The 25,382-nt window shown below is 49.7% G+C and overlaps 1 protein-coding gene across 1 annotated transcript; it reads right to left on the reverse strand.

The window, feature by feature from the left end:
* Positions 1-403: 403 nt before the first annotated feature.
* Positions 404-22,649, reverse strand: LOC149120885 (uncharacterized). Its single transcript, XM_089319083.1, has 5 exons — positions 22,538-22,649; positions 21,186-21,553; positions 6,843-7,001; positions 4,259-4,395; positions 404-946 (listed from the first exon to the last, which is right to left on the reverse strand). The coding sequence occupies exons 1-5, from the start codon at positions 22,647-22,649 to the stop codon at positions 823-825; spliced, it is 900 nt and encodes a 299-aa protein (XP_089175209.1). The 3' UTR covers positions 404-822.
* Positions 22,650-25,382: the final 2,733 nt, after the last annotated feature.

Genomic DNA, 25,382 nt, shown 5'->3' on the forward strand with positions numbered 1-25,382 from the left:
CCACTCTAGGGAACCATCACACAGTAACCACACACCAGGAAGAAGGAGCCGTGACAGGGATGTAAGTTACGTGGATATACCCACATTCTTATGGGAACACACAGCACAAAATGGCTTGAAAATCTAGCTGGCTGTCAAGAAGAAACTGGTTAAATCCAATAACCATATCGGTCATAGTCACCCATGAAAAAGACTCAAAGTGGTTAGGAGAGGGATATGGATTGGCAAAGAACCTCCACAGTTACTCCTAAGCTAATTCTGCAAACAAGACAGCCTGTTCTCTTCCTAAGAAAGTCCACGCCCAGAGAGGTGTCTAACCTCACGGACAGAGGGTAGGATCCAGGCTCAAGAGGGTGTAAGTGCAGACAGAGGGCGAGATCCAGGCGCACAGGGGTGTGTATGTGCACTGACAGAGGGCAGGACCCACGATCACATGGGTATGTAAGTGCACCAACGGAGGGTGGGAAGGTCACAGCCTGCACAGCCCACAGAGGCCTCCAGGAGGAAAGACGTGGGACAGAGGCAGGCATGTGGTCAAGTTTTTTTTAATGCTCCAGCAGTTTTATTTCAAGAAAGCTTTTCTTTCGAATTACTCTACTACTTTTTATAAATTGTTTTTTCAAGTCAAAGGGCACAGAGCTCAGGCCCGAGAGGGGGTGCCTGAGAATTCTACTCACAGCCAGTTTGACCAGCACCAACTCAGAAGCTGCCTCCTGCAGAACCCAGACCTTCAAAACCTGCTCGCGGGTAACTGATGGCACATAAATGCAGACATGAACTGAAGGCGTTTACTCATGATTCCTGTGACTTCAGAACCTGTACTTACACAATCTCGGCGCTGTCTTCACAGAAGTCAATGTGCAATGTAACAGGCTTCATGCAGTACAACCGGAACTTTTTTGCTCTGTAGGGAAGCTGCATAAATGATTCCACTGCAACTCGGATGCTTACAAATGAAGCAGAGAGAGTTCCATTATAAAACACACAACACAGAACAGAGTCCTTTATAGTTCACCTAGGTACATGCTTGCCGTAAAACAAAGTAAAGACATCCCTTTCTGATTCTAACACAGCCTCCAACAGATGCTTGGAGACATCTGGCCAAGGGGACAAAACTGCTTCTTGGAGGGTGGAAAAAAATCTTCCTGTAAAAGCAGAGAGATCCTACACAGTGATTCAGTGTATCTGTGGCATCAAAATTTCATGGCACAGGGGCAGGAATTCAGGGAGAGTGTATCTGGTGAGGCTCCTCAGGTTAAGACACACTGTGCAGCTGGCACTGTGGTGCAGGTGAAGGCGCCACCCACGGCGCCAGTGTCCATGCGAGTGCCAGCTTGGGCCCAGATCCACTGCCGATCCAGCTCCTTGCTAATGCGCCTGGGACATCAGTGAAGACAATTCAAGTACTTGGGTCCCTGTGCCCACATGGGAAACTCAGATAGAGTTCTGGGTTCCTGGTTTCGGCTTGGCTGTGGTGGGTATTTGCAGGAGTAAACCAAAGGATGAAAGATACACTTCTCTTTCTTTCTCTCCTTTTCTGTCACTCTGCCTTTCATACCACAAATCAGAAGGAAGGAGGGAAGGAGGGAGGAAGAGAGGAAGGGAGGGAAAGAAGGAACAGAAATACTGCACAGGGGCAGGCATGCGGCCTACCTGCTGGGATGCTGCTTGGGATGCCCTGACCTCGTGTCAGAACACCCGGGCTCCAGTTCTTGTTCCACACCCGATCAGCCTCCTGCTGGTGCAGGCCCTGGGAGGCAGCAGGTGGCTGGGTCTCTACCACCCACAGGAGAGACCACATTGAGTTTCCAGTTCCTGGCTCCAGCATGGCCTACCCAGGGCTGTTGTAGGTATTTTAGAAGTGAAACAAGAAGGCACGTGCTTTCTCGCGCGCGCACGCTTCTCGTCTCTCTGCCCCCCCCTCGTCTCTCTGCCTTTCAAATACATAAAAAGTGAAAAATAAAAGGAAACACTGAATAACAATGAATAAGCCTGTGAAATAAATTCCACTTACTACGTGACCAGAATTACTCCAACATTGCTGTCTATGAACAGATGTTTTAATAATTAGTATTTGCCAACTTTGCACAAAACAGCTGATGGACGGCGAGGTGACAAGTAAGGCAAGCAACAGACATGTCAACATATTTCCTCACCATCAAGCAGCTCTCTTCCCTGAAGCCCTACCCTTTGTCTTAGACAGGTTAGAGCTCTACTTAATCATTTGATTTTCTTGCCAAAAATAAACTCAAAACACCAAATACAAAAGGAAAAGCTCCCCAGATGGCTAAACACAGTAAGTACTTTAAAAAAATGATTTATTTGAAAGAGTTGCACAGAGGGAGAGGGGGAGGGAGAGGGGGAGGGGGAGGGGGAGAGGGGGAGAGAGAAAGAGGGAGGGAGGGAGGGAGGGGTCTTCCATCCACAGGTTCACTCTCCAATTGGTCACACTGGCTGGAGCTGTGTGGATCTGAAGCCAGAAGCCAGGAACTTCTTCCAGGTCCTCCTGCACACGGGTGCAGGGGCCCAAGGACTTGGCTTTCCCAGGCCATAGCAGAGAGCTGGGTCAGAAGTGAAGCAGCCTGGGCTTTTTAACCGGCACCTATATGGGATGCCGGCAATGCAGTTGGTGACTGTACTGCTATGCCACAGCGCTGACCCCAAGTACTTTTATAACAATTATGGTCACAGAGGTGCAGAATCCCAAGCTGGGGAGGCACCTACTTTTCCCTTGAGTATCTGCAAATCCTCCATGTCTGATGAGCCCTTCTGCCACGAAACTCCTCTACGTGAGAGACACCTCTTACTGCACCGAAGGCTAGCTGGCTCTGCTCTTTTTGCAGTGGAATAAGAGCCCTTGTGTTTGCCTATTAAATGGACATCCTCTGACTCTGGGACAAACCATGGGACAATTATCACTAAACACCAACAGTGACTTGTGCTAGCTTTTTCTTAACATTTAATTATTTGAGAGGTAAAGTTATAGACAGAGAGAGGGGAAGACAGAGAGCTTGGTCTTCCATTCTCTGGCTCACTCCCCAAATAGCTACAATGGCCAGAGCTGGGCCAATCGGAAGCCAGGGGCTTCTTTGGGTCTCCCACGTGGGTGCAAGGGCCCAAGCACTTGGGTCATCTTCTGCTGTTCTCCAAGGCCATGAGTAGGGAGCTGGATTCAAAGTGGAGCAGCTGGGATCTGAACGGGTGCCCATATAGGATGCTGGCACGGCAGGCAGAGACTTAACCTACTATACCACAGCACCAGCCTCGTGTGCTGGCATGTTCCCTCCCCCCTCCCCACCCAGAAACCATTTATTAAAACTTCATGCATTTTATAAATACAACTTTAGGAACACAGTGATGTGCTAATGTTTTCTAGTGAGCTGTGACATGCAGTCCCACAGTCAATGAAGGTTACTGTCAGGACGAGCCTGAACTGTCTCCGCACCCTACGTGATAGCCACACCTTTACTCTGTGACGCAGAACAACCAGGAATACGCACTTGAGTATATAATCTGCTCTCTGCAACCTGAGGGTGGCCATCAATTTCCTCCTCTGTGGAGACACGGAGAGTTTCTCTCTACCTCCCGGTAGTGAGGCAAACCGCACTGAAGGACCCACCCCATCCCACGTGCAAACTAAGAGGACAGGCCAGAGAGCAGCTGGCACAGGGCACCCAGGAGACGAGAAGGGAACAGCCTGAACCTGCCCTGCCCCACCCTAGGCAGGCAAGTGGAGAAAGGCCACAGTCACTCTCTCTGTCCTCATTAGGACCATTTGCTCCTCTAGTCATGGACGCAGAATGGAAACCTGCAGTCTTCCTTCATCATTTATCTGAAAGTCAGAGACAGAGAGACAAACACAGATGCCTGTCCACTGGTTGATTCATTTCTCAAATGCGGCAACAGCCAGGCTGACACCAGGAGTCCAGAACTCAGTCTCCCGTGTGGGTGGCAGGGATCAACTTGAGCCCTCATGTGCTGCCTCCCGGGGGTGCACTGGCAGAAAACCAGAGTGGAGAGTGGAGCTGAGATTTAAGTGCAGGCACTCTGATGTGATGCACAGGCATCCAAGTCGTGACTTCATCACCGCGCCAAATGCCTGGCCCAAGTTTTCATTTCTTAAGGCACAAAAATGCTCAATGTCTTCTTTTCGCAAAAGGTAATCCCCTTACTTTAAAAACTGACATTCTCCTTTAAAATTCATCATTATCTCCTTAAAGAGAGTAAGGCAAACAGACATAAAACCACACATACGTACTTTTTAGATTTTACTGGAATGTACCTGGCGAAGTCTACAAGGAAACACTCTGCCAGGTAATGGTCTGCTGAAGACATGACTGACTTAATGACGGCCCTGCACCAGCACCGTAGCTCCGGACAATACACCACACAGACCTGCAAAACAGAAGGCAGGCTTTATTACGTTCAGCAGTCAAACCTCTAGTCACGTGATGACAGCCCTAAAGGCTCCTCTCAACATCGTCTCAGCCTGTACCCAACTTACAGGAGATGACACAGGTGTAGGAGGCTGCCCAAACTGAGCACTGTCTCCCAGGAAAAGGCCCCCCAGGAAACAGGGATCAGCTGAAAGGAAAGTGCTAAACGGGAAGAATTCCAGCTCACCAATACAGAAGGAGTGGGAGAAATCACCATATTGACAACTAATGGGCTGGCGCCGCGGCTCACTAGGCTAATCCTCCGCCTTGCAGCACCAGCACACCGGGTTCTAGTCCCGGTCGGGGCGCCGGAGTCTGTCCCGATTGCCCCTCTTCCAGGCCAGCTCTCTGCTATGGCCCGGGAAGGCAGTGGAGGATGGCCCAAGTGCTTGGGCCCTGCACCCCATGGGAGACCAGGAGAAGCACCTGGCTCCTGGCTTCAGATCAGTGCGATGCGCCAGCCGCAGCGCAGTGGGAGCAGCGGCCATTGGAGGGTGAACCAACGGCAAGGAAGACCTTTCTCTCTGTCTCTCTCTCTCACACTATCCACTCTGCCTGTCAAAAAATAAAAAAAAAAAAAGAAAAAGAAAAGAAAACAAATGAGGGGCCCATGCTTTGGCATAGTAAAACCACTACCTGCAGTGCTGGCATCCTATATTGGTGCCGGTTCGAGCCCTGGCTGCTTCACTTCCAATCCAGCTCTCTGCTATGGCCTGGGAACACCGTAGAAGATCGGCCAAGTCCCTGGACCCCTGCACCTGGCGTGGGAGACCAGGAGGAAACTCCTGGTTCCTGGCATCGGATCGGCACAGCTCTGGCTGTCGCGGCCAACTGGGCAGTGTACCAGGGAGTAGAAGACCTCCTCTCTCTCTCTCTGCCTCTCCTCTCTGCGTAACTCTGACTTTCAAATAAATAAATCACTCTTTAAAAAAAAGAAAACAAATGAAAGTGGATTCAGGCAGTGACAGCCACTGAATGGAGAGAGCATGAAGTGAAACACTCACAGCAGTGCCACGAAGGAGGGGTCATCCTAGCATGGCTTGCAAGTGGCACTCTCTCCCATGTTAAACCCACGTGAAGGTAACAGCACGCCTGTTCTTCAAAACAAGTGACCCTGAATCTATTCACAGTGTCCTGTTTAACCACCTCTCCACAAAAGGACAGGGAGAAAGCGCTCACCTCCTGGGTAAATGCTCACTGTGAGGAGGCCATCATGCTTTCCCAAACAAGACTACACTTAAAGGACCACTGACCCCGTTCCATCCCTCCAGTAAGTCACTGGTATGGAAAAATAACAAATTGGTCACTAAGGACATTTGTGGGCACGAGGGAAGGAAATCAGATGAGGTCTTGTCTCCCTCCTAACGAGTGTTCATGTCCTTCCCCTCCATGCTATTACCGAAGTTCACACTTGGAACATGGCTGACCCAAGAGAAAATCAGACCACAGCAATGGTGGCTGAGGCTGCACGAAAGCAAAGAAGCCCTGATGTAGAGCACAGAGCAGAAACAATCCCAAGTCGGTCAAAGCCATGAGCAACCAAAGAGGGAGGCACTGGCCCAGAACCGAAAACCCCAGGTCCTCTTTGCCAAGGTCCGTATACTTGCCCTGGCTCCCACCGCCAGGAAGACAGCCCTAACACCTGGATCTGGATGGCATCTATCCCAAGGCCCCACTTGGACCTACACAAGCACCACCCCCTGCCACCATCAGCCTGAGTCTCATGCAACCCAAAAACCTAACACAAGGCAACAACCATGAACGTTAAAATAGTCTAATCACATTCATCATTCTAAGCTCCTGAAATATTTTTAACAATTATCTGGTAGACAGAGCACTCCCAACCCAATGATTCACTCCCCAAGGCCCACAACAGCCGGGGGGGAGAGGGTGAAGGCTATGAGCTAGGAACTCAATCCAGGTCTCTCAGGTGGGTAACAGGGACCTAATTACTGGAGCTATCTATCATCTGGTGCTTCCCAGGGTCTGTGTATTAGCAGGAAGCTAGAATCAGGAACCGAATGCAAACACTCTAACATGGTGGTGTTTCAACTACCTGGCCAAACACCCACCCCTACATCCTGATTAGTGTTTCAAGATAGGATAATTAAAGGCTGGTGCTGGTTCCAGTTCCGGCTGCTCCACTTCCAGTCTGGTTCCCTGCTAATGAGCCTGCGAAAGCAAAGGAAGATGGTCTGAGTCCTTGGGTCCCTGCACCCACGTGGGAGATCCTGATGGAACTCCTGACTCCTGGCTTCGGCCTGGCCCAGTCCTGGTCATTAAGGCCATTTGGGGATTGACCTAGAGCATGGAAGATCTATCTGTCCCTCTAACTTTGCCTTTCAACTAAATAAATCATTAAATAATAATAAAGATACAATAAATAAAGTGCATTCAGATACATACCTGTCCTTCTTCCAACATTAATGGTTTTATTTCTGTATCTTTACACATGCTGTTATAGAAGTCATTCATGGCGCTATTTAGTTTTTGATAGTCGACTTCATGATCCAAAAAGGGACTACATCCTTTTATAATAACCCAGAAGCAATCTGGATCTTCAACCTGTAGAATTTTTAGAAGATTATAAAATAATGCATGATTTATTTTAAAACCAAATAAACCTTAGAACCATGTAACTTTCTAATTTAAGTGATCTATCATTTTTGACAACTACCTTTCTCTTAAATGGTCATACCAAAGAGCCAAAGATAAAATTTAAAACATGTAATCAATAATATGTAATTCTCAATTATGTAGTACAACTCAAAAAGCAATCAGTTCTATTTGGTCTCCTGTAGCTTAAAAATATAAGTATTAAACATATTCTTCTTATTAAAATACCTATTAAAACATCCATATATACAAAAGGTTCAGAACATTTTTAGTATTCTTTTTGTGTAAGAAAAATAAGTATGAATATATATACAGCCTGCTCATATTTTTTTAAATGACAGCAGATGAACCAAAACAAATACAGATTACCTCCTACAGGAGAAAAGAATGGAGTGGAAAGAATAAGGATGAAACTTAGACTTCTCTGAATGGGTCTTATCTACTATTGTTATTAGAAACCAAGATTTTTATTGTTAGGGGAAAGAATTATAAAATGGAAAATTAAATTTTTTAAAAGATTTTATTTGTTTGAGAGGTAGAGTTACAGAGAGAGGGAGAGACAGAGAAAAAGGTCTTTCATCCGCTAGTTCGCTTCCAAAATGCCCACAACGGCCAGAGCTGGGCAGATCCAAGACCAGGAGCCAGGAGCTCCTTCTGGGACTCCCATGCAGGTGCAGGGGCCCAAATAGTTGGGCCATGTTTTACTGCTTTTCCAGGCCATACAATAGAGCTGGATAGAAGAGGAGTAGCTAAGACATGAACTGGCGCCCATAAGGGATGCCGGCACCACAGGCAAAGGCTTAGCCTATTATTCCACAGCACCAGCCCCCCAAAATTAAGTTTGATTGACAACATCACTAAGAACTCATGATTTGGGGCCGATGCTGTGGTGCAGTGGGTTAAAGCCCTGGCCTGAAGCACCAGCATTCCATATGGGTGCCGGTTCAAGTCCCAGCTGCTCCACTTCCGATCCAGCTCTCTGCTGTGGCCTGTCCAAAAAAAAAAAAATCGTGAGTTTTTTTTTTTAATTTAATTTTATTTATTTGAAAGAGTTACAGAGAGAGGTAGCAGTAGAAGATGGCCCAAGTCCTTGGGCCCCTGCACCCACGTGGGAGACCTGGAGGAAGCTCCTGGCTTCGGATTGGCACAGCTCCGGCCGTTGCAGCCATCTGGGGAATGAACCAGCAGATGGAAGATCTCTCTTTCTGTCTCTACCTCTCTCTGTAACTCTTTCAAATAAATAAAATTAAATTTTAAAAAAGAACTCACGATTTTTTTCTTTTGACAGGCAGAGTTAGTGATAGAGAAAGGTCTTCCTTCTGTTGGCTCACCCCCCAAATGGCCGCTACAGCCAGCATGCTGCACCAATCTGAAGCCAGGAGCCAGGTGCTTCCTCCTGGTCTCCCATGCAGGTGCAGGGCCCAAGGACATAGGCCATCCTCCACTGCCTTCTGGGGCCACAGCAGAGAGCTAGACTGGAAGAGCAGCAACCGGGACAGAATCCAGCGCCCCAACTGGGACTAGAACCTGGGGTGCCGGCGCCACAGGCGGAGGATTAGCATAGTGAACCACGGCGCCGGCCAGAACTCACGAGTTTTCAGAGGTTTTTCCTAACTCTGTCTACTGAAAAGGTATGGAAGCAGAAACACCCAGAGATATGGCGTCTAAGTTACCAGTGGCAGGAATAGAAGAGTTCACCTTAGTAATCGTATTATTTTTCTGAATGTTTGACTATTCTGATAATAAATAACTGGAAAATGAATAGCAGTCATTCTGGCAAGGGCAAAATAGTGTATAAGTTACACACACAGCACAATTATGAACCCTGAAAAAACACAAACTAAATGAAGAGCTAGCAAAAGCAACAGACACTGGAGAGCTGACCCTCGAAAGAAGGAACTTCACTGGGCACTATCCCAGAACACCTCCCAGCTGTACAGAGTGGCAACAACGCAACACAAAGTCACACTGTGGCTCGGGGAATCAGAGCTGTCGGTGCCAGTGAGGATTAGGGGGAGAAATTCTGAAACAGCCATAGAGGGAGCCCTGATGTCTGCACATCAACACCCCCCCATCCTTGCCAAGTCCTGAACGACAATGGGGGAGACAGCAAGGAGTACTGAGTAAGTGAGCGGTGCAGGGCTCAGAGGAGCACGCAGTTACAGCTGCTGCCCCTAGAAACAGCACTCCGGGCATGTGGCTCCATTCAGTCCTTCGCACTCAGAGACAACCAGATTCCAGCTTCCAGCAGCACAAGGCCACAACCCTGGGATGACTGCAATTATTCATTAAAGTGCTTACTTGAGTGGTGAGCATGTGGCCTAACAGTCATGACACTCACTGAATCCCCCTGCCAGAGTGCTAAAGATTCAATATTCAGTTCCAGCTCCTGACCCCAGCTTCCTGCTAATGCAGAGCCTGGGAGGCAGCAGTGATGGCCCAACTGGGTTCCTGCTACCCATGCAGGAGACCTGGAATGGGTTCCCTACTGCCAGCTTTGGCTTCAGTCCAGTCCTGGCCATGGTAGGCGTTTGGGAAGTATATCAGTAGATAAGAGCTATTTCTCTCCCCCGCCCCCTGTTACTCTTAAATAAAATGGATAAATAAATAAGCAAGCCTGCCTGCCTGCCAGCCTGAGAAAGCTCCACAATGCCAGAAGAACTGACTGTTCAGGCTATCATCTGAGGCAGGCCCCAACCTTCCGTTCTTAGAGACTTCACTCAAAAAAGCTTACAAATCTGGAAGTGTGTCCCTGCTCAGTAGCCACTCCTATGAGGCCAGGGCCGCCATGCCAGTTTCTGCAAGAAGACAGCGTGCTAACTTCCATAACTTCCAGCTAGCACACACAGCTGGGATCACCGCATTTATCCTGAATGACCTCTTCTCACTCTTCCCTTGAGCTGTGCCAACCCCAGCCCTCCCTTTAAAACACCCAGGCACCTCCGCACCACTGGTGATGGAGCTCAGCTCTCCTCAGGAGGTACTGAATAAAATCTGTTTTCACTGCTTTAACTAGTCTCTGGCCAAGTCAAAACTGTGCTTCTTAGTGAAATAATAAAGAAAGGACATGGATTGTAAGATTGGAATGGAAAAGATAAAACGGTTTAGGTAAGCTGCAAAAGGTGTGTGGAAGTCTTAAATGCTTATAAAATTTTCTTGTTAGCTACAAAAGTTATCAATCTGTTTTTTTTTTTTTGACGTAAGATTAAAATCTGATCCTCTGTAAAAGCAATGAGGTTGATGAAATACTTAAGTGTTAATAGATATTTGGGAAAATAGTCTTTTTGTATACTACTGAGATAATCTTTGTCTCATTAAGTTCTACTTGTTTAAAAACAGCTGAGTTTTAAAAGTTTTAAAGTTTTAAAAGTCTGTTTAAATATGGACTTGTTTTACATGTCAAGCATAGAAAGCCAAGACACTGTGGCAAAAAATGCTTTACATGAAGGATCTCCGTGAGGCCCCAGTGAAAAGAAGCAGCCATCAAAAGAGGATGTACTTTTCTCTAAAGGGAGGAGAGAACTTCCACTTTGCTTCTGGCCTTGTCCAAATACTGAGAGTTGTGGACTCAAAGGCTTCCTTAGTCTAGGCAGCTCATGTCAACAGCCTCGGGGGGTCACTGACGTCATAGATTTAAAAAAATTAACACTCTTAAGATTTCTTTATTTGAAAGTCAGAGTTAGAGAGAGAGGTCTTCCATCTGCTGGTTCACTCTCCAATTGGCCGCAATGGCCGGAGCTGTGCCAATCTGAAGCCAGGAGCCAGCGCCCATATGAGATGTCGGCGCTTCAGGCCAGGGCGTTAACCCTTTGCACCACAGCTAGCCCCATTAATTTTTTTTTCCTCTTTTCTTTTTTTTTCTTCCGACAGGCAGAGTGGACAGTGAGAGAGAGAGAGAGAGAGAGAGAGAAAGGTCTTCCTTTTTGCTGTTGGTTCAACCTCCAATGGCTGCTGTGGCTGGCGCACCGTGCTGATCTGATGGCAGGAGCCAGGTACTTATGTGCAGATTGTATGTCTATATAAAAATTATTAAAAACGGTTTTGATTGCTTATGGATAAAAAACACTCATATAATGCCGGCGCCGCGGCTCACCAGGCTAATCCTCCGCCTAGCGGCGCCGGCACACCGGGTTCTAGTCCCAGTCGGGGCGCCGGATTCTGTCCCGGTTGCCCCTCTTCCAGGCCAGCTCTCTGCTGTGGCCAGGGAGTGCAGTGGAGGATGGCCCAGGTGCTTGGGCCCTGCACCCCATGGGAGACCAGGAAAAGCACCTGGCTCCTGGATCCTGCCATCGGATCAGCGCGGTGCGCCGGCCGCAGCGCGCCGACCGCGGCGGCCGTTGGAGGGTGAACCAACGGCAAAGGAAGACCTTTCTCTCTGTCTCTCTCTCTCACTGTCCACTCTGCATGTCAAAAAAAAAAAAAAAACACTCATATAATACTGCTAAATTAACACAAATTACTTTTCTGGTGCACCTGACTTAAATAAATATGATAAATAGGCTGTTCTCAATTTGTTGGTACAGAAAAACTAAAAAAAAATTTTTTTAAGTCATTGACATGTTTGCATTTGGGTCTGCTGGTCAAACAAGTTGCACTTGTGTTAGGTATTTGCAACCATAAAGGTATACTATTTATCTAAAAACAATATAGTTAGAGGTATAATACAGTGCTCATTGCTCCCTAAAGTCCAATTTAAAGTTGTTCTTTGGCAAATTAATGATAACAAAATTTATAGACAAATTAGGTAAATGATCTTCATGTTTTGATCGTACTTAAAGAACATAGCTCTCCTCATGGGCACTGCATTGTTTCAAAAAAAAAAAAAAAACTGTCAAAACATGCCTGTGACTACAGACTTCTAGCTCAGCCACCAAAGATTAAGGACAGAACGCAACAACCCCTTAACTGACATCCTAGAGGATGCCTCTGTGGTCTGCTTTAGCAGGAGGAATGTAAAGATAGCTGTCAAGCCAACTAATAGCTACTTTACACAGTGTTCTGCCATCAAAAAGACCCAGTGAGGCCAGTCTACCCCAAATGGCATCAGGCTTCAATTTGGAAAGCCAGGAGATGGGGCAAACAGCCATCCTGAAAAAAAGCCAGCCTCTACCAAATTCTGTCAAGAGCTGGGTGAATGGAATTGCCTTGGGGCTGAAGGGATCCCAGGTTAGAACCACAGATCCTACTGGCTCCAAGCTCAAAGAGCCCTTTACTCTGCCAGCTTCCAAGATAACTACTGCCATTGAGGGCAAGGCCTCGGGTCAGTACAGGCAGGACTGCAATCTTCCTTTCAGAAGTGCCGCCTCTTCTGTACTAACCTCCTGTTCAAGCCAGCTCTTCTCCCAGGCCGCCTAGGTAATGGAGTCAACAGGGCGTCTTCCCTCAAGAGGTTCACACCTTTCTTATGATGTCTCTTCCACTATCCCATGTAAAGACAGAGAGAGGTCGGGCCTCATACGTACCTGGCCAGGCCTACATGCCTCTCTCTGTGAGAAAACCTGCTCCTGGTTTAGAGAACACATTTCCTAGGTACTCTAATAACGATTCAATCTTTTTGTTTTAGATCCTGTTGTATCTAATTTGCTTGTTAGACCTGCAAATTCCAGACTTAGAAAGCCACAAAGTGGGGAAAAGTCCTCTATTGTAAAAAAGACTTCTCGGGGCTGGCGCTATGGTGCAGCGGGTTAACACCCTGGCCTGAAGTGCTGGCATCCCAGATGGGCGCTGGTTCGAGTCCCAGCTGCTCCACTTCCGATCCAGCTCTCTGCTATGGCCTGGGAAAGCAATAGAAGATGGCCCAAGCCCTTGGGCCCCTGTACCTGCATGGGAGACCAGGAAGAAGCTCCTGGCTCCTGGCTTCAGATCGGCGTAGCTTTGGCCATTGTGGCAAATTGGGGAGTGAAACAACGGAAGGAATACCTTTATCTCTGTCTTTCCCTCTCACTGTCTAACTCTACCTCTCAAACAAATAAAATCTTTAAATCAAATAAAAAAGCCTTCAAACAGATAAAACAAATTCTTAGAAATAAACAGACCCTTGTTCCATCCACCCCTACTACAGTCAAAGTCCACAAGATAGCTCCCTGGACCCACCACAACACAGACAGGCAGGTGGCCTGAAACTAGAGTGCAGCTCAAATCCAGCAATACCGTACAAGCTGAGCCTCTGACACAGGAGGGTCAGCCCTAAAGAGACCAGCAGGGCTGGTGGCTGCAGAGAAACTCCGGAAGTGGACTGATTTACCCAGGGCCGGAGCTTGAGGAAACAGCTCCCCAATAAAATAAATGCAGCGATCCTTTAGTTTTTGTCTCTTTAGATTGGTTTTAAAATTTTAAGCAACTTTTGTATACAAATAGGTGATGAGGACAAGATCATAAAAACAATTACTGATCAAACGAAAAAGGTCACCCTTGGGGCAGGGGTTGCCCATCCACCTCAGCAGAGGGCCCAACTGGACCCTCAGCACCATGGGCTATGCGCCTTGAGGGGTGGCTGACAGTAATGGAGGCTGTTCATGAGATGCTGCGCAGTGCTGCGGGTGGGAACCCCCCTAGCACCTGTGGGGGCCGTAATTAAGAAACGGCTGTTTTCCCCTGAAGTGCTCTAGAAACACAACGCAATTCCAACAGGTTTTACTGGTTGATTTTTGCAGGGAAGGGGTGGTTACAAATCAGCATGCTAATAATGAGATCCTCCTTGGAAAGACAAAGGAATGAGGGGCTGGTGCTGTGGTGCAGCGGGTTAAAGCCACAGCCTGCAGCAATGGCAAACCATATAGGCATCAGTTTGAGTCCTGGCTGCTCCACTTCCGATCCAGCTCTCTGCTATGGCCTGGGAAAGCAGCAGAAGATGGCCCAAGTCCTTGGGGCCCGGCACCTGCGTGGGAGACCTGGAAGAAGCTCCTGGCTTCAGATCAGATAAGCTCTAGGCATTGCAGTCATTTGGGGAGTGAACCAGCAGAGGGAAGACCTCTCTCTCTGGCTCTACCTCTCTCTGTAACTCTCACTTTCAAATAAATAAAAATAAATCTTTGGTTAAATAAAATCAAAGGAATTCGAACAGCCTAAATAATCATGAGAAAGAAGAACACAACTGGAGGACTCACTATCCGACCTCAAGTCCCAGTCTCAGCTGTGAGACTACAGCCATCAGGCGAGGGTGGCGCTGGAGAAAGCACAGGTGCTGAGCTCCATAGGACACACACACACAAAGGGACACACGTGAACACGGTCAGCTCCTGTTTGATAAAGGCACACAGGAATGCAATGTACACAGTATACTCTTTTCAACAAATGGTCCTGCAGCAATTAGATACCCACATGCAAATAAAACAAAACCTCCATCCATTCCTGACCCCAAACAAAAAAATTAAGTCAGATGGATCACATAGCTAAATGTGAAACTCCTAAAAGAATAGGAGGCAACCTTTGTGGCTAAATTAGACAAAGATAACATTACCAAAAGTATAATTCATAGAAGCAAAGACTGATAAATTAAAGTCCATCCAAATTAAAACCTTCTGCTCCTTGAAAAACATAAGAGAAAGGAAACTGGGAGGAAGTATTCACACATCATACATCTAACAAAGAACTTTGTAATATATAAAGAACGTTAAGGAGTTCATAATTATTAGAAGAATGTACAAATCTTAACATATACCTCACCAAAGATGGCAAACAAGCTGGTGACAAGGAAATGCAAATTAGTACCACAATGAGATACCATTGCCCATCTACTAGAATGGCTACAATTTATAAACTGGCGCTAAGGCCTAGCCGGTAAAGCTGCTGCAACCCCTGCATCCCATAAGGGCGTGGGTTCCAGTCACAGCTGCTCTACTTCCAATCCAGCTCCCTGTAATGTAATTGCCTGGGACAGCAGTGGAGGATGGCCCAAGTGCTTGAGCCCCTGCACCCACAAAAGAGACCCAGATGGAGTCGGGGCTCCTGGCTTCGGCCTGGCCCAGCTCCCACCTTTGCGGCCAATTCAAGAGTGAACCAAGGCTGGTGCTGCAGCTCAATAGGCTAATCCTCCATCTTGTGGCGCCGGCACACCAGGTTCTAGTCCAAGTTGGGGCGCCGGATTCTGTCCCGGTTGCGCCTCTTCCAGGCCAGCTCTCTGCTGTGGCTTGGGAATGCAGTGGAGGATGGCCCAAGTGCTTGGGCCCTGCACCCCATGGGAGACCAGGAGAAGCGCCTGGCTCCTGCCATCAGATCAGCGTGATGCACCGGCCGCAGTGCACCGGGAGCAGCAGCCATTGGAGGGTGAACCAACGGCAAAGGAAGACCTTTCTCTCTGTCTCTCTCTCACTGTCCACTCTGTAAAAAAAAAAAAAAAAAGAGTGAACCAGCAGATGGAAGATCTCTAACTCTGCCTGTCGAAATCATCAATCTTTAAAAAACAAACAAAAAACCTGACAATACTAATTGTATATACGGATGAAGAGCAAACAGAACTCAGACTTTTTTTTTTTATTAGAGTTAGTGAGAGAGAGAGAGACAGACGGACAGAAAGGTCTTCCTTCCATTGGTTCACCCCCCAAATGGCTGCTATGGCCGGCACACTGCGCCAACCCGAAGCCAGGAGCCAGGTGCTTCCTCCTGGTCTCCCATGGGGTGCAGGGCCCAAGCACTTGGGCCATCCTCCACTGCCTTCCCGGGCCACAGCAGAGAGCTGGACTGCAAGAGGAGCAACCGGGACTAGAACCCAGAGCCCACATGGGATGCCGGCGCCGCAGGCGGAAGATTAACCAAGTGAGCCACACAACCGCCCCCCCCCACCTTTTTATTAGACAGGCAAAGTTAGACAGTGAGAGAGAGAAAAAGGGAACTCAGACATTTTTGACAGGAATGCAAAAAGGCAGTTATATTGGAACACAGTCCATCAGTTTCTCATAAAGTTAAAACACAAGTAATTCCATCCTAGTTATTCTCCAAAATGAAATGAACTCGAGTCCATACAACTACCTGTATGCAAAGATTATATGTTGTTCATCATCTCCCTAAACTGAAACAACTCAAGTGGCCGGTGAGTATAAACTGCTGTGTGTGCACACAACGGAATACTACTCTGCCACTGACCCTACGCAGCAACACAAAGCAGTATCCAATGTGTCGTCTTTGAAGAAGCCACAGTGAAAGGCCACTACTGCTCTGGGATTCTGCAGGCACCCATTTCTGTGACATTCTAGAAAAGGAAAAACTAATAGCAGCAGAAAACAATCTTCTTTATAAAGCATTACAGGTAGAGAAAGATACAGCTACAAAGGAGCGTCATCATGGGAATATGGGGAAGTGAGGAAATGCTTCTGCATTTTCACTGTGGGGGTGATTTCACGATGCTATGCATTTTTCAAAATACAGAATTCTACACAAAAAGGAATGAATTTTTCTGTAAATAAATTATACATCAATTAAAAAACAGGGGTGGGCTTTTGTCATAGCAGTGAATCCTCAGGCCGGGTCTGCGTTCCATATGGGAGTGCTTAGGTTTCCGTGCACGTTCTGATGCAGATTCCAGCTTGCTGCTAATCAGTGCACACTCTAGGAGGCCTCTTGACCATGGCTTGAGTGACTGGGTCCCTGTCCTCAGTGTGGGGGACTCAGGGTGAGTTCCCAGCTCCAAGCTTTGGCCTGGCCCCGCCTTGGCTACTGTGGGCATCTGGGGTGTGAACAAAGGGATGGGAGAGCTGTGTCTCTCCTTGTGTCTCTACCTTTCAAATAGATAAGAGTTTGGTGGGTGTCCCAATATTGATACTATTTTCCACACTTTTCTGCATCTCCAATGTATTTTCTAATAAAAAGTTAAAATTTTTAAATTAATCTGAATTTTTAAAAAAGATTTACTTATTTATTTCAAACGCAGAGTTAGAGAGGGAGGGAGGCAGAGAGGGGGGCAGAGAGAGATCTTCCACCCACCAATTCACTCACTCCCCAAATGGTTGCAATGACCAGGGCTGGCCCAGGCTGAAGCCAAGAGCTTCATCTGGGTCTCCCACATGGGTGGCAGAGGCCCAAGCACTTGTGTCATCTTCTGTTGCTTTCCCAGGCACATTAGCAGGGAGCTAGATCTTAAGTGGAGCAGACGAGATTTGAACAGGTGCCCATATGGGGTCCTGACATCACAGGTGGTAGCTTACCTTGCTATACCACAATGCTGGCCCCAGCATCAATTTTTTTTTTAAAACATCTTGTCCTCTGACGTGGCATAACTTATGTAGCATTTTTACTAAAAGTGTCTAACCTAAATATATTAATATAGTTATAATTATTGAGGAATACTTTGCAAAGTGACTGCCCTTATTCTTCAGAAATTTCAGTATCATCAAAGATAGACCAATGTACTGCCTGAATGAACTCTACAAGGCCATGACAATTAAATGCAGTGTGTAGTTCTGGGTTCTTTATCAGAAAAAACAAGCTACAGTAGACCTTATCAGGACAAAGGGAGTACAGACTGTGTATCAGGTAACAGAGTTGCACCAACATTAAATTTCTCAAGTGTGATGATTACATTATAGTTCTATAAGAGGAAGGCTTTGTTCCTAGAAAAATCACTTAAGTGCTCTGAGTTCTAGACTCATTCTCAAATGGCTCAACCAAAAAAGAAAAAGTAATTTTTACATACACATATTTCTGAAGTGCAAACGCAGCAAAGCGTTACCAACCAGTTAGTGTGGGCGTAGTACACACAGGCATTCATGATGCTGTTTTTGTGTTTGGAAATTTTCCAAAGAGTAATTTAGGAAAGACGTTTAGAAAGCATTCTTAGGGGTGGGCGTTTGGGGCAGTAGTCAGCTCACGGCTTGGCACACTCAGAGTACCTGGTTCACATCAAGGCCACACAACCACCAATCCAGCTTCCTGCCAACGTGCCTACTGGTCAGGCAGCAGATGATGGCTCGAGCACTGTGCCGCTGTCACCCACGTGGGAGACCAGGACTGAGCTCTAGGCTCCCAGCTTTGGCCTGGCCCAGCCCTGGCTGCTGTGGGCATTCTGGAGTAAACCAGCAGATGGAAGAACTCTGCTGACCTGTTTTCCCAATGAAAATACATAAATAAATTTTTTAATGTTAAATGTTGAGGCTGCTAGAATGTTTCATTTAAAAAAAAAATCTGCTTCTAAAACCTGTAAAATGCAAGCCGGGCCCAGTTTTTGCAGACAGCAACACACACAGTTCTAGTTGCCAGGTCCTCCAGGAGCTTCCCAGGGAAGGCCGAGGACTACTGCTTTCTGCCACTGCTCCAAGGCCACATGCCCAGCCATCAGGGTGCTACGGCCTCCCAGATTTCAAACACAGACGTGTGTGGCCCGGGCTGCTTTCCTCATGTATGCTGTGTGTACTTATGTATTTGAAAAGCAGAGTGACAGAGAGAGATGGACAGCAAGAGCAAGGTGGGGGATGGGGAGAGAGCTCTTCCATATGCTGGTTCACTCCCCAAATGCCCACAACAGCCAAGTCTGGGAGGAGGGAAGGAACTCCACTCTGACCTCCTACACAGGGGCAGGGGTCAAAGTACTTGGGCCATCATACGCTGCCTTCCCATGTGAGCACACGGGAAGCTGGACCAGAAGCTGAGCGGTCAGATCTGAACAGGCACCCTGAGGTGCGATGCAGACATCACACGCGGCACCTAACCAGCTGGGGCGTGCGAGCCCTCCTCACGTTCCTGGCAGCCAACAGCTCTTCTCGGCCCTCCTTAGCCAGGAGAGGTCTCGTCCCCGCCAGATGTGGCAGAGTCTCCTGCAGGCCGGACTCTTCAGGAACAGCACAGCTGCCCTGCTACAGGGCTCCTGGTGATGCGGCTCTCCAGGTACAGCTCTCACCTCTGTCTGCGTCACTCAGGGAGGCCGCTGTCTTCTGGGTCGCTGCTTCTCTTCTCTGCCGGGTTCCTGTCTCATGACCACCAAGAACCAGTTCGAGTCCCGCCTGTTCCACTTCTGATCCAGCTCCCTGGGAATGTGCCTCGGGGTCCCAGTGCTTGGACCCCTGCCACCCACATGATAGGCCCGGATGGAGTTCCTGGTTCCTGGCTTCAGACTCTGCCAGATCTGGCTGTTGCGGCCATTTGAGGAATGGACCAGTGGATGGAAGATCTCCCTCTCTGTTGGTCTCTGTCATTCTGTTATTCAAATAAGTAAATCTTTTTATTTTTATTTATTTATTTTTTATTTATTTATTTATTTATTTATTTATTTTATTTTTTTGACAGGCAGAGTGGACAGTGAGAGAGAGAGACAGAGAGAAAGGTCTTCCTTTGCCGTTGGTTCACCCTCCAATGGCTGCCGCGGCCAGCGCGCTGCGGCCGGCGCACCGCGCTGATCCGATGGCAGGAGTCAGGAGCCAGGTGCTTCTCCTGGTCTCCCTTGGGGTGCAGGGCCCAAGCACTTGGGCCATCCTCCACTGCACTCCCTGGCCACAGCAGAGGGCTGGCCTGGAAGAGGGGCAACCGGGACAGAATCAAGTAAATCTTTTTAAAAAGTCGTGGCAAACTCCAGATAAAATTCATCCTTTTGGGCAATTTTAAGTGTACAGTTCAGTAGCATTACGTAGACTGGCACTGTTGTGCAACCGCGAGCACCAGCCATCTCCAGAATTCCTCACCTTGCAAAACTGAATCTCTGCCCTGTACGCACAAACCCAACCTCTGGCAGCTGCCATTCATCTCGCCCACAGAATCATACAGCACGTGGGCCTTTCTGCTTGGCTCACCTCACTTCATATGACATCCTCATGTGTAAGAGGACACCTCAAAACTAACTAATGTGAAAGCTAAATAATTTCCCATCCTCCATGCACACCACCCTGAGGGTACCCCATCACCTGTTGATGGGCACAGGGTGGGAGGGGGCACCGTATCCATGGAAATGCCACATCAATCTGGATCAGGACAGCCGGAACCTGGACCTCACTGGGGCACATACTCCTATAAGGGACAGAAGATTTGCTCCAAGGGTGAGCCAGGTCGCAGTCATAAGTGGAGGCTGGGCAGAGCTGAGGGGAGACACAAGCAGGTTCCAGGGCCCAACACACACACGGGTTCCCAAGCAGGAGAGCACGAGCCCAGCACTTCTTGCCCAAGTCCTGCACCCACGGGCGTGCACGTGGCAGGATGGGTGAGAGCCCTTTCACAGGAAGGAATTGGGACTGACATATTTAGGACTGATGGAGAACATTGACTAGTGCAGAGGAGCCTCCCAGGGAGACCTGAAATCCCTTCAAAGTCTGAGAGCCAGGGGCCGACGCCATGGCTCACTTGGTTCATCCTCTGCCTGGGGCGCCAGCGAACCATATGGGCGCCGGGTTCTAGTCCCAGGTGCTCTTCTTCTAGTCTAGCTCTCTGCTGTGGCCCGGGAGGGCAGTGGAGGATGGCCCAAGTGTTTGGGCCCTGCACCCGCATGGGAGACCAGGAGGAAGCACCTGGCTCCTGGTTTCAGATCGGCACAGCGCGCTGGCCCTGGCGGCCATTTGTGGGGTGAACCAAAGGAAGGAAGACCTTTCTGTCTGTCTGTGTCTCTCACTGTCTCTAACTCTGTCAAGTAAATAAAACAAATTGAAAAGTCTGAGAGCCAGGCCTCCTTGCAAGGAGTCAGCGGCTTCGGGGGTGTGTGACGCTCTGGTCGGGTGAATCCACAGAACACAAACACCACCCATCCCCCTCCTTCGCGGCGCCCCTCCCCATCCCACACCCTGGCTCCGGTTTGTAAACTCCCTCCTCCAGCGCCTCCCCTGTCTTCCTCGGGAGCCCTCCCTGCACCTCAAGTCTCCCAGGTGGCGGCCCATGCCCGCCCAGGGACCAGGACACCCGCGTGAGGAGAGGGCGGCGTGGGGGGGGGGTCCCCGAAGCCGAGCCCCGAGGGCGGCGGGGGAAGGGCGGGAGCCAGGTCCACGGTTCCCCGCGAGGGCCCTAACCTAGGGCGGACGTGGGCTGGGGTGTGCGGGGCACCAACACACCTGCCAACGTGCCCGAGTCAGGCACGCACACCTAGTGCGAGACAGCTCGCAGCAACTGCCCTCCGGGGTTGTCCGGAACAGCGCACGCGCCCCCTTCTGAAGCGACCCCCACCCGCACTCCAGCCTCCCGCCTGCACCGACCCGGGCCCGACCGTCCGTGCGCGGGCCGCTCGCTCACCTGGAGCACCAGGACCTGGAGCATCTTCGCCGCGCCTCTGGCCCGCTCGCCCTGGACGACGCGCCCGGCGGCGGGCGTGGCGGGCGTGGCGGGCGTGGCGAGCCGCGCGGCCCCTGCCGCCGCCCCGGGGGCGGCCCCTGCCGTCGCGCCGGACGCCTCAGGCCTCTGCGGGGGCCGCGCCCACCAGCTCCACGGGGACTCCAGCTTCCTGCCCTGGACGCGCCCCGCCTGCAGGCCGGCCGCCACGCCCCCCAGTGCCGCGCCTCGTCTTCCCACCCGACGCCGCTGCCGCGGGCGCGCTCTGGGCTCCTCGTCGGCTCCACCCCGCGCCCCCGGCCTCTCGTAATGGCGCCCGCCCCCGCGCCGGCCTCCAGGCGTCCAGAAACCACGTGGGCGCCCAACGGCCCCGGACAACGGCCGGCCTTGCGCAGCGCCGCCGTGCGGCGGGGAGGGGCGTGGGGGCCCCGCGGTGCTGGGCGCGCGGCTCGCTTCCTGGGCCGCGGGGCGCCCGGGGGCTTGGGGACCTGGGCTGGCCTCCCCGCCGGGAGCGCGCGGGGCCTGCTGGGCTGTCCACCCCCAGCGTCCAGCGGGCCGCGCTCCCCAGGTCTCTGTGCGGGGCTTGCTGTCTTAGCGGAAGTGTGCACGACCCCGTCCTCTGAGTGGGCCGGGGTCTGCAGCTCCTGTGACTGAAGCAGCCACCAGAGTTCTCACTTGGAAGGCTCTGTCCCCGCACCCAGAAGAAGCTCCTGGCTTCTGATTGGCCCAGCTCTGGCCATCTGGGGAGTGAACCAGCTGATGGAAGACCTTTCTCTCTGTCTTTCCCTCTCTCTCTAACTAGCACTCAAATAAATAAATAATATTTTTTTAAAAAATGAAAGAAACCTCGACACCCCCCCCCAAATCCTGGGCCAGGAAGCTTTTACAGCTGAATTCCTTAATATTTCAATGGGGGGTGGGGGTGGGCACAAGGTTTCTTAAGCTCTATGTGGAAATGTGTTAATTGATTGGGGCAACCAACAAAATAGTAGAAGACCAGATTAGAGAGAGCATGGGAATTGTTAGGTTCTGTGCTTGGGGGAGCAAGATGTTCAGGTAAGCCTCTAGTTTTAAAAAATAAGCTCGACTCTCTCGGTAACTGACTTTCAAGTAAACCTTTAAAAAAAATAAAAATTCAAGGAAAAAAAAAAAGCTTGATTCTACAGGCCCCACAGGTGTGTGCTTGACGTCCCCCAGGAGGACCTTGGGAAAGGACAGGTGTGCGCCTGCGAGTCAGGCAGGAAGCTGCTGATGGGGAGCATGGTGTTCACCTGGTGCTGGGTGGGGGGGGGGTGGCGAGGAAGCAGGCTACATACCTGGCAGGCCAACACGCCTGTCGACAGGTGAGACGTGGAAGGTCCCAGGCCTGAAAGGAGGTGGAGAACACGGGCAGGCGATGTGCCAGCGCGGTGGCTGGAGCCCCTGCATGGGGTGTCCGTCTGCATTTGCATTCAGTTTCCTGCGATGTGCAGGAGAAGCAGCAGGGGAAGGCCCAGGTGCTGGGTTCCTGCCACCCACGTGGGAGATGCAGCTGTATTTCCTGCTTTCAGCCCGACTCGGCCCTGCTACTGTGGGCAGTTGGGGAATGAACCAGCGGATGAAAGATCTCTCTCTCTCTCCCTCCCTGCCTCCCTCCCTTCCTCCTTCCTGCTCTCTCTCTCTCTCTCATTTTGCATTTCAAATATATAAAATTTTTTTAATGAAGAATGCAAGGGACAACCTTTGTCTTTTTTTCTTTGATTAACTCATGCTGCAAAAGGTGATCCTGAAACATTGTCACAAACCTGCTTCCAGAAAGTGGAACTATTTGTACATCACAGTGGCCTTACCAAGCCCAGGGTCTTTGGCTCACTTGCAGATAGAAATTGACAAGGGGCCAATATGCAGCCCAGAAGGGTTTATGGGGCGCTCATGCTCCAACACAGGGACAGCACAGCAGGGTGAGCTTCCATCAGCTTGCTGTCCTATGGGAGCCGAACAGGTGCTTTCATGGGGGTGGGAAGGCATGCCCGTTCCCCCAGTACACACGGCACTTCAATCTGGCTCAAACCCCTGGGCACAGGACAGCATTTGGCACCCAGCTAGGTGATCTGCACAGGCACCGCTGATTTGGCTTTCACTGTTTTTGCACACGACACACCACAGCAATGGTGCTTGATACCATCACCCCGGAAAGTTCACATGAGGCCATTTTGGGCATGCTTGAACGTTCAGGAGTCCCTACGAGGGCAGCAGGGGTCACTGCCGGTGAGGATCTGACACTCCTCGCTCCTGATTGGTTTGGAGCTAGAAATGGACACGTGTCCAGTTGTGAGGAGCTTGATATTTTTCTAAATGAGTCCTGTTTCTCTCCTGTTGCACTGGGATGGATACTCAAAATGAGGCTGCAGCCACCCAGTCTCTTAAGACTGCAGAGTTTCAGAATCTGTACCTGTAACCTGCTCCCCCCTCCCCCAACTCTGATGCTAATGGGCAGATTTTTTGTTTGTTTTTTAAAAGACCTTGCACCATTGTTTTGGACATTTGGTGCAGCAGTTAAGACACAGCTTGGTATGCTGGTAGCCCCTATCAGAGTGCCTGGATTTGAGTCCTGGCTCCACTTTGAATTCCAGCTTCCTGCTGGCCTAGACCCTGGGAGGGAGTAAGTGACAGCCCAAATATTTGGATCCCTGTCACCCACACAGGAGACCCAAATTGAGTTTGGGGCTCCTGGCTTCAGCCTGGCCCAGCCCTGGCTGTTGCAGACATTTGGGGAATGGATCAGTGGCCAGGAGATCTCTGTCTCTCTGCCTTTCAAATAAACAAATGTAAATAAAAATTCTAAAACTTTACAACATAAAAAGGTAGAAAGAGAACAAGGTTGTGGAAAAAAGGAAGACGTAGTATGGTGCTGCCATATCGTCCCCATTGGGTGTCTGGGCCACTTTGGAGCAGAGCAGCTGGGGTTCAGGCTCTGTGGTCTGTAGGAACCCCCAGAAGAGCCCAGGGAAGAGTTGGCCACGTTAAGTGGAAAAAGAAAGCAATGACTGATTACGATGACTTTGCATTTTGGGTCTGGATTTGCCACTCCTTTCCTGATGCGAAGACACCTAAAGCTTAAGAAAAACACTGGGGGCAGGCCCTTGGTGCAGTGGTAAAGCCGCTGGAGCCAGGTCCTATATAAGAATACCTGAGTTCAGGCCGGCATCCTGGCTCACTAGGCTATTCCTCCGCCTTGCGGTGCCGGCACACTGGGTTCTAGTCCCTGTCGGGGCACCAGATTCTGTCCCGGTTGCCCCTCTGCCAGGCCAGCTCTCTGCTGTGGCCAGGGAGTGCAGTGGAGGATGGCCCAGGTGCTTGGGCCCTGCACCCCATGGGAGACCAGGACAATTACCTGGCTCCTGCCATCTGATCAGCGTGGTACGCCAGCCGCAGCAGTCACTGGAGGGTGAACCAACGGCAAAGGAAGATCTCTCTCTCTCTCTCTCTCTCTCCACTCTGCCTGTCAAAAAAAAAATTTTACTCTGAGATTCTTATAATAAATTTAACCCATTTTTTGTGGTTGTGGTTGGTGTGTTCTAATTTCAGTCACTCTCTTCTAAGGTTTTGGCTTACGTTTCATGGCTACTTTCAGTGCTCTCCCTTTTGCATGAGGAGTTACACTCTTGTTTCTGACTGATTTGTAACATCACACGCTGTCTTTAATTCTACCAGCTACTCTTGCACTGAAAAGCACTTGAACAGATATTTCTCTATTATCTCAGGTATTTACTCTGTCCTCTCATGTTTTTTCCTATTCTTTCTAGCACTACCCCTATATGTGATAATATAGTCTGGAATAGTTGAACAAAAACCACGTTATTTTTATCTTTAAAAGGTTTTTTTTTTTTTTTTTTTTTTTTTTTTTTTTTTGACAGGCAGAGTGGACAGTGAGAGAGAGTGACAGAGAGAAAGGTCTTCCTTTGCCGTTGGTTCACCCTCCAATGGCCGCCGCTGCAGCCGGCGCACCGCGCTGATCCGATGGCAGGAGCCAGGATCCAGGTGCTTTTCCTGGTCTCCCATGGGGTGCAGGGCCCAAGCACCTGGGCCATCCTCCACTGCACTCCCTGGCCATAGCAGAGAGCTGGCATGGAAGAGGGGCAACCGGGACAGAATCCGGCGCCCCGACCGGGACTAGAACCC

This window comes from Oryctolagus cuniculus, chromosome 18, assembly GCF_051225735.1.
Source record: "Oryctolagus cuniculus isolate XC-2025 breed Fujian yellow rabbit chromosome 18, ASM5122573v1, whole genome shotgun sequence".
Taxonomy (NCBI): Eukaryota; Metazoa; Chordata; class Mammalia; order Lagomorpha; family Leporidae; genus Oryctolagus; species Oryctolagus cuniculus.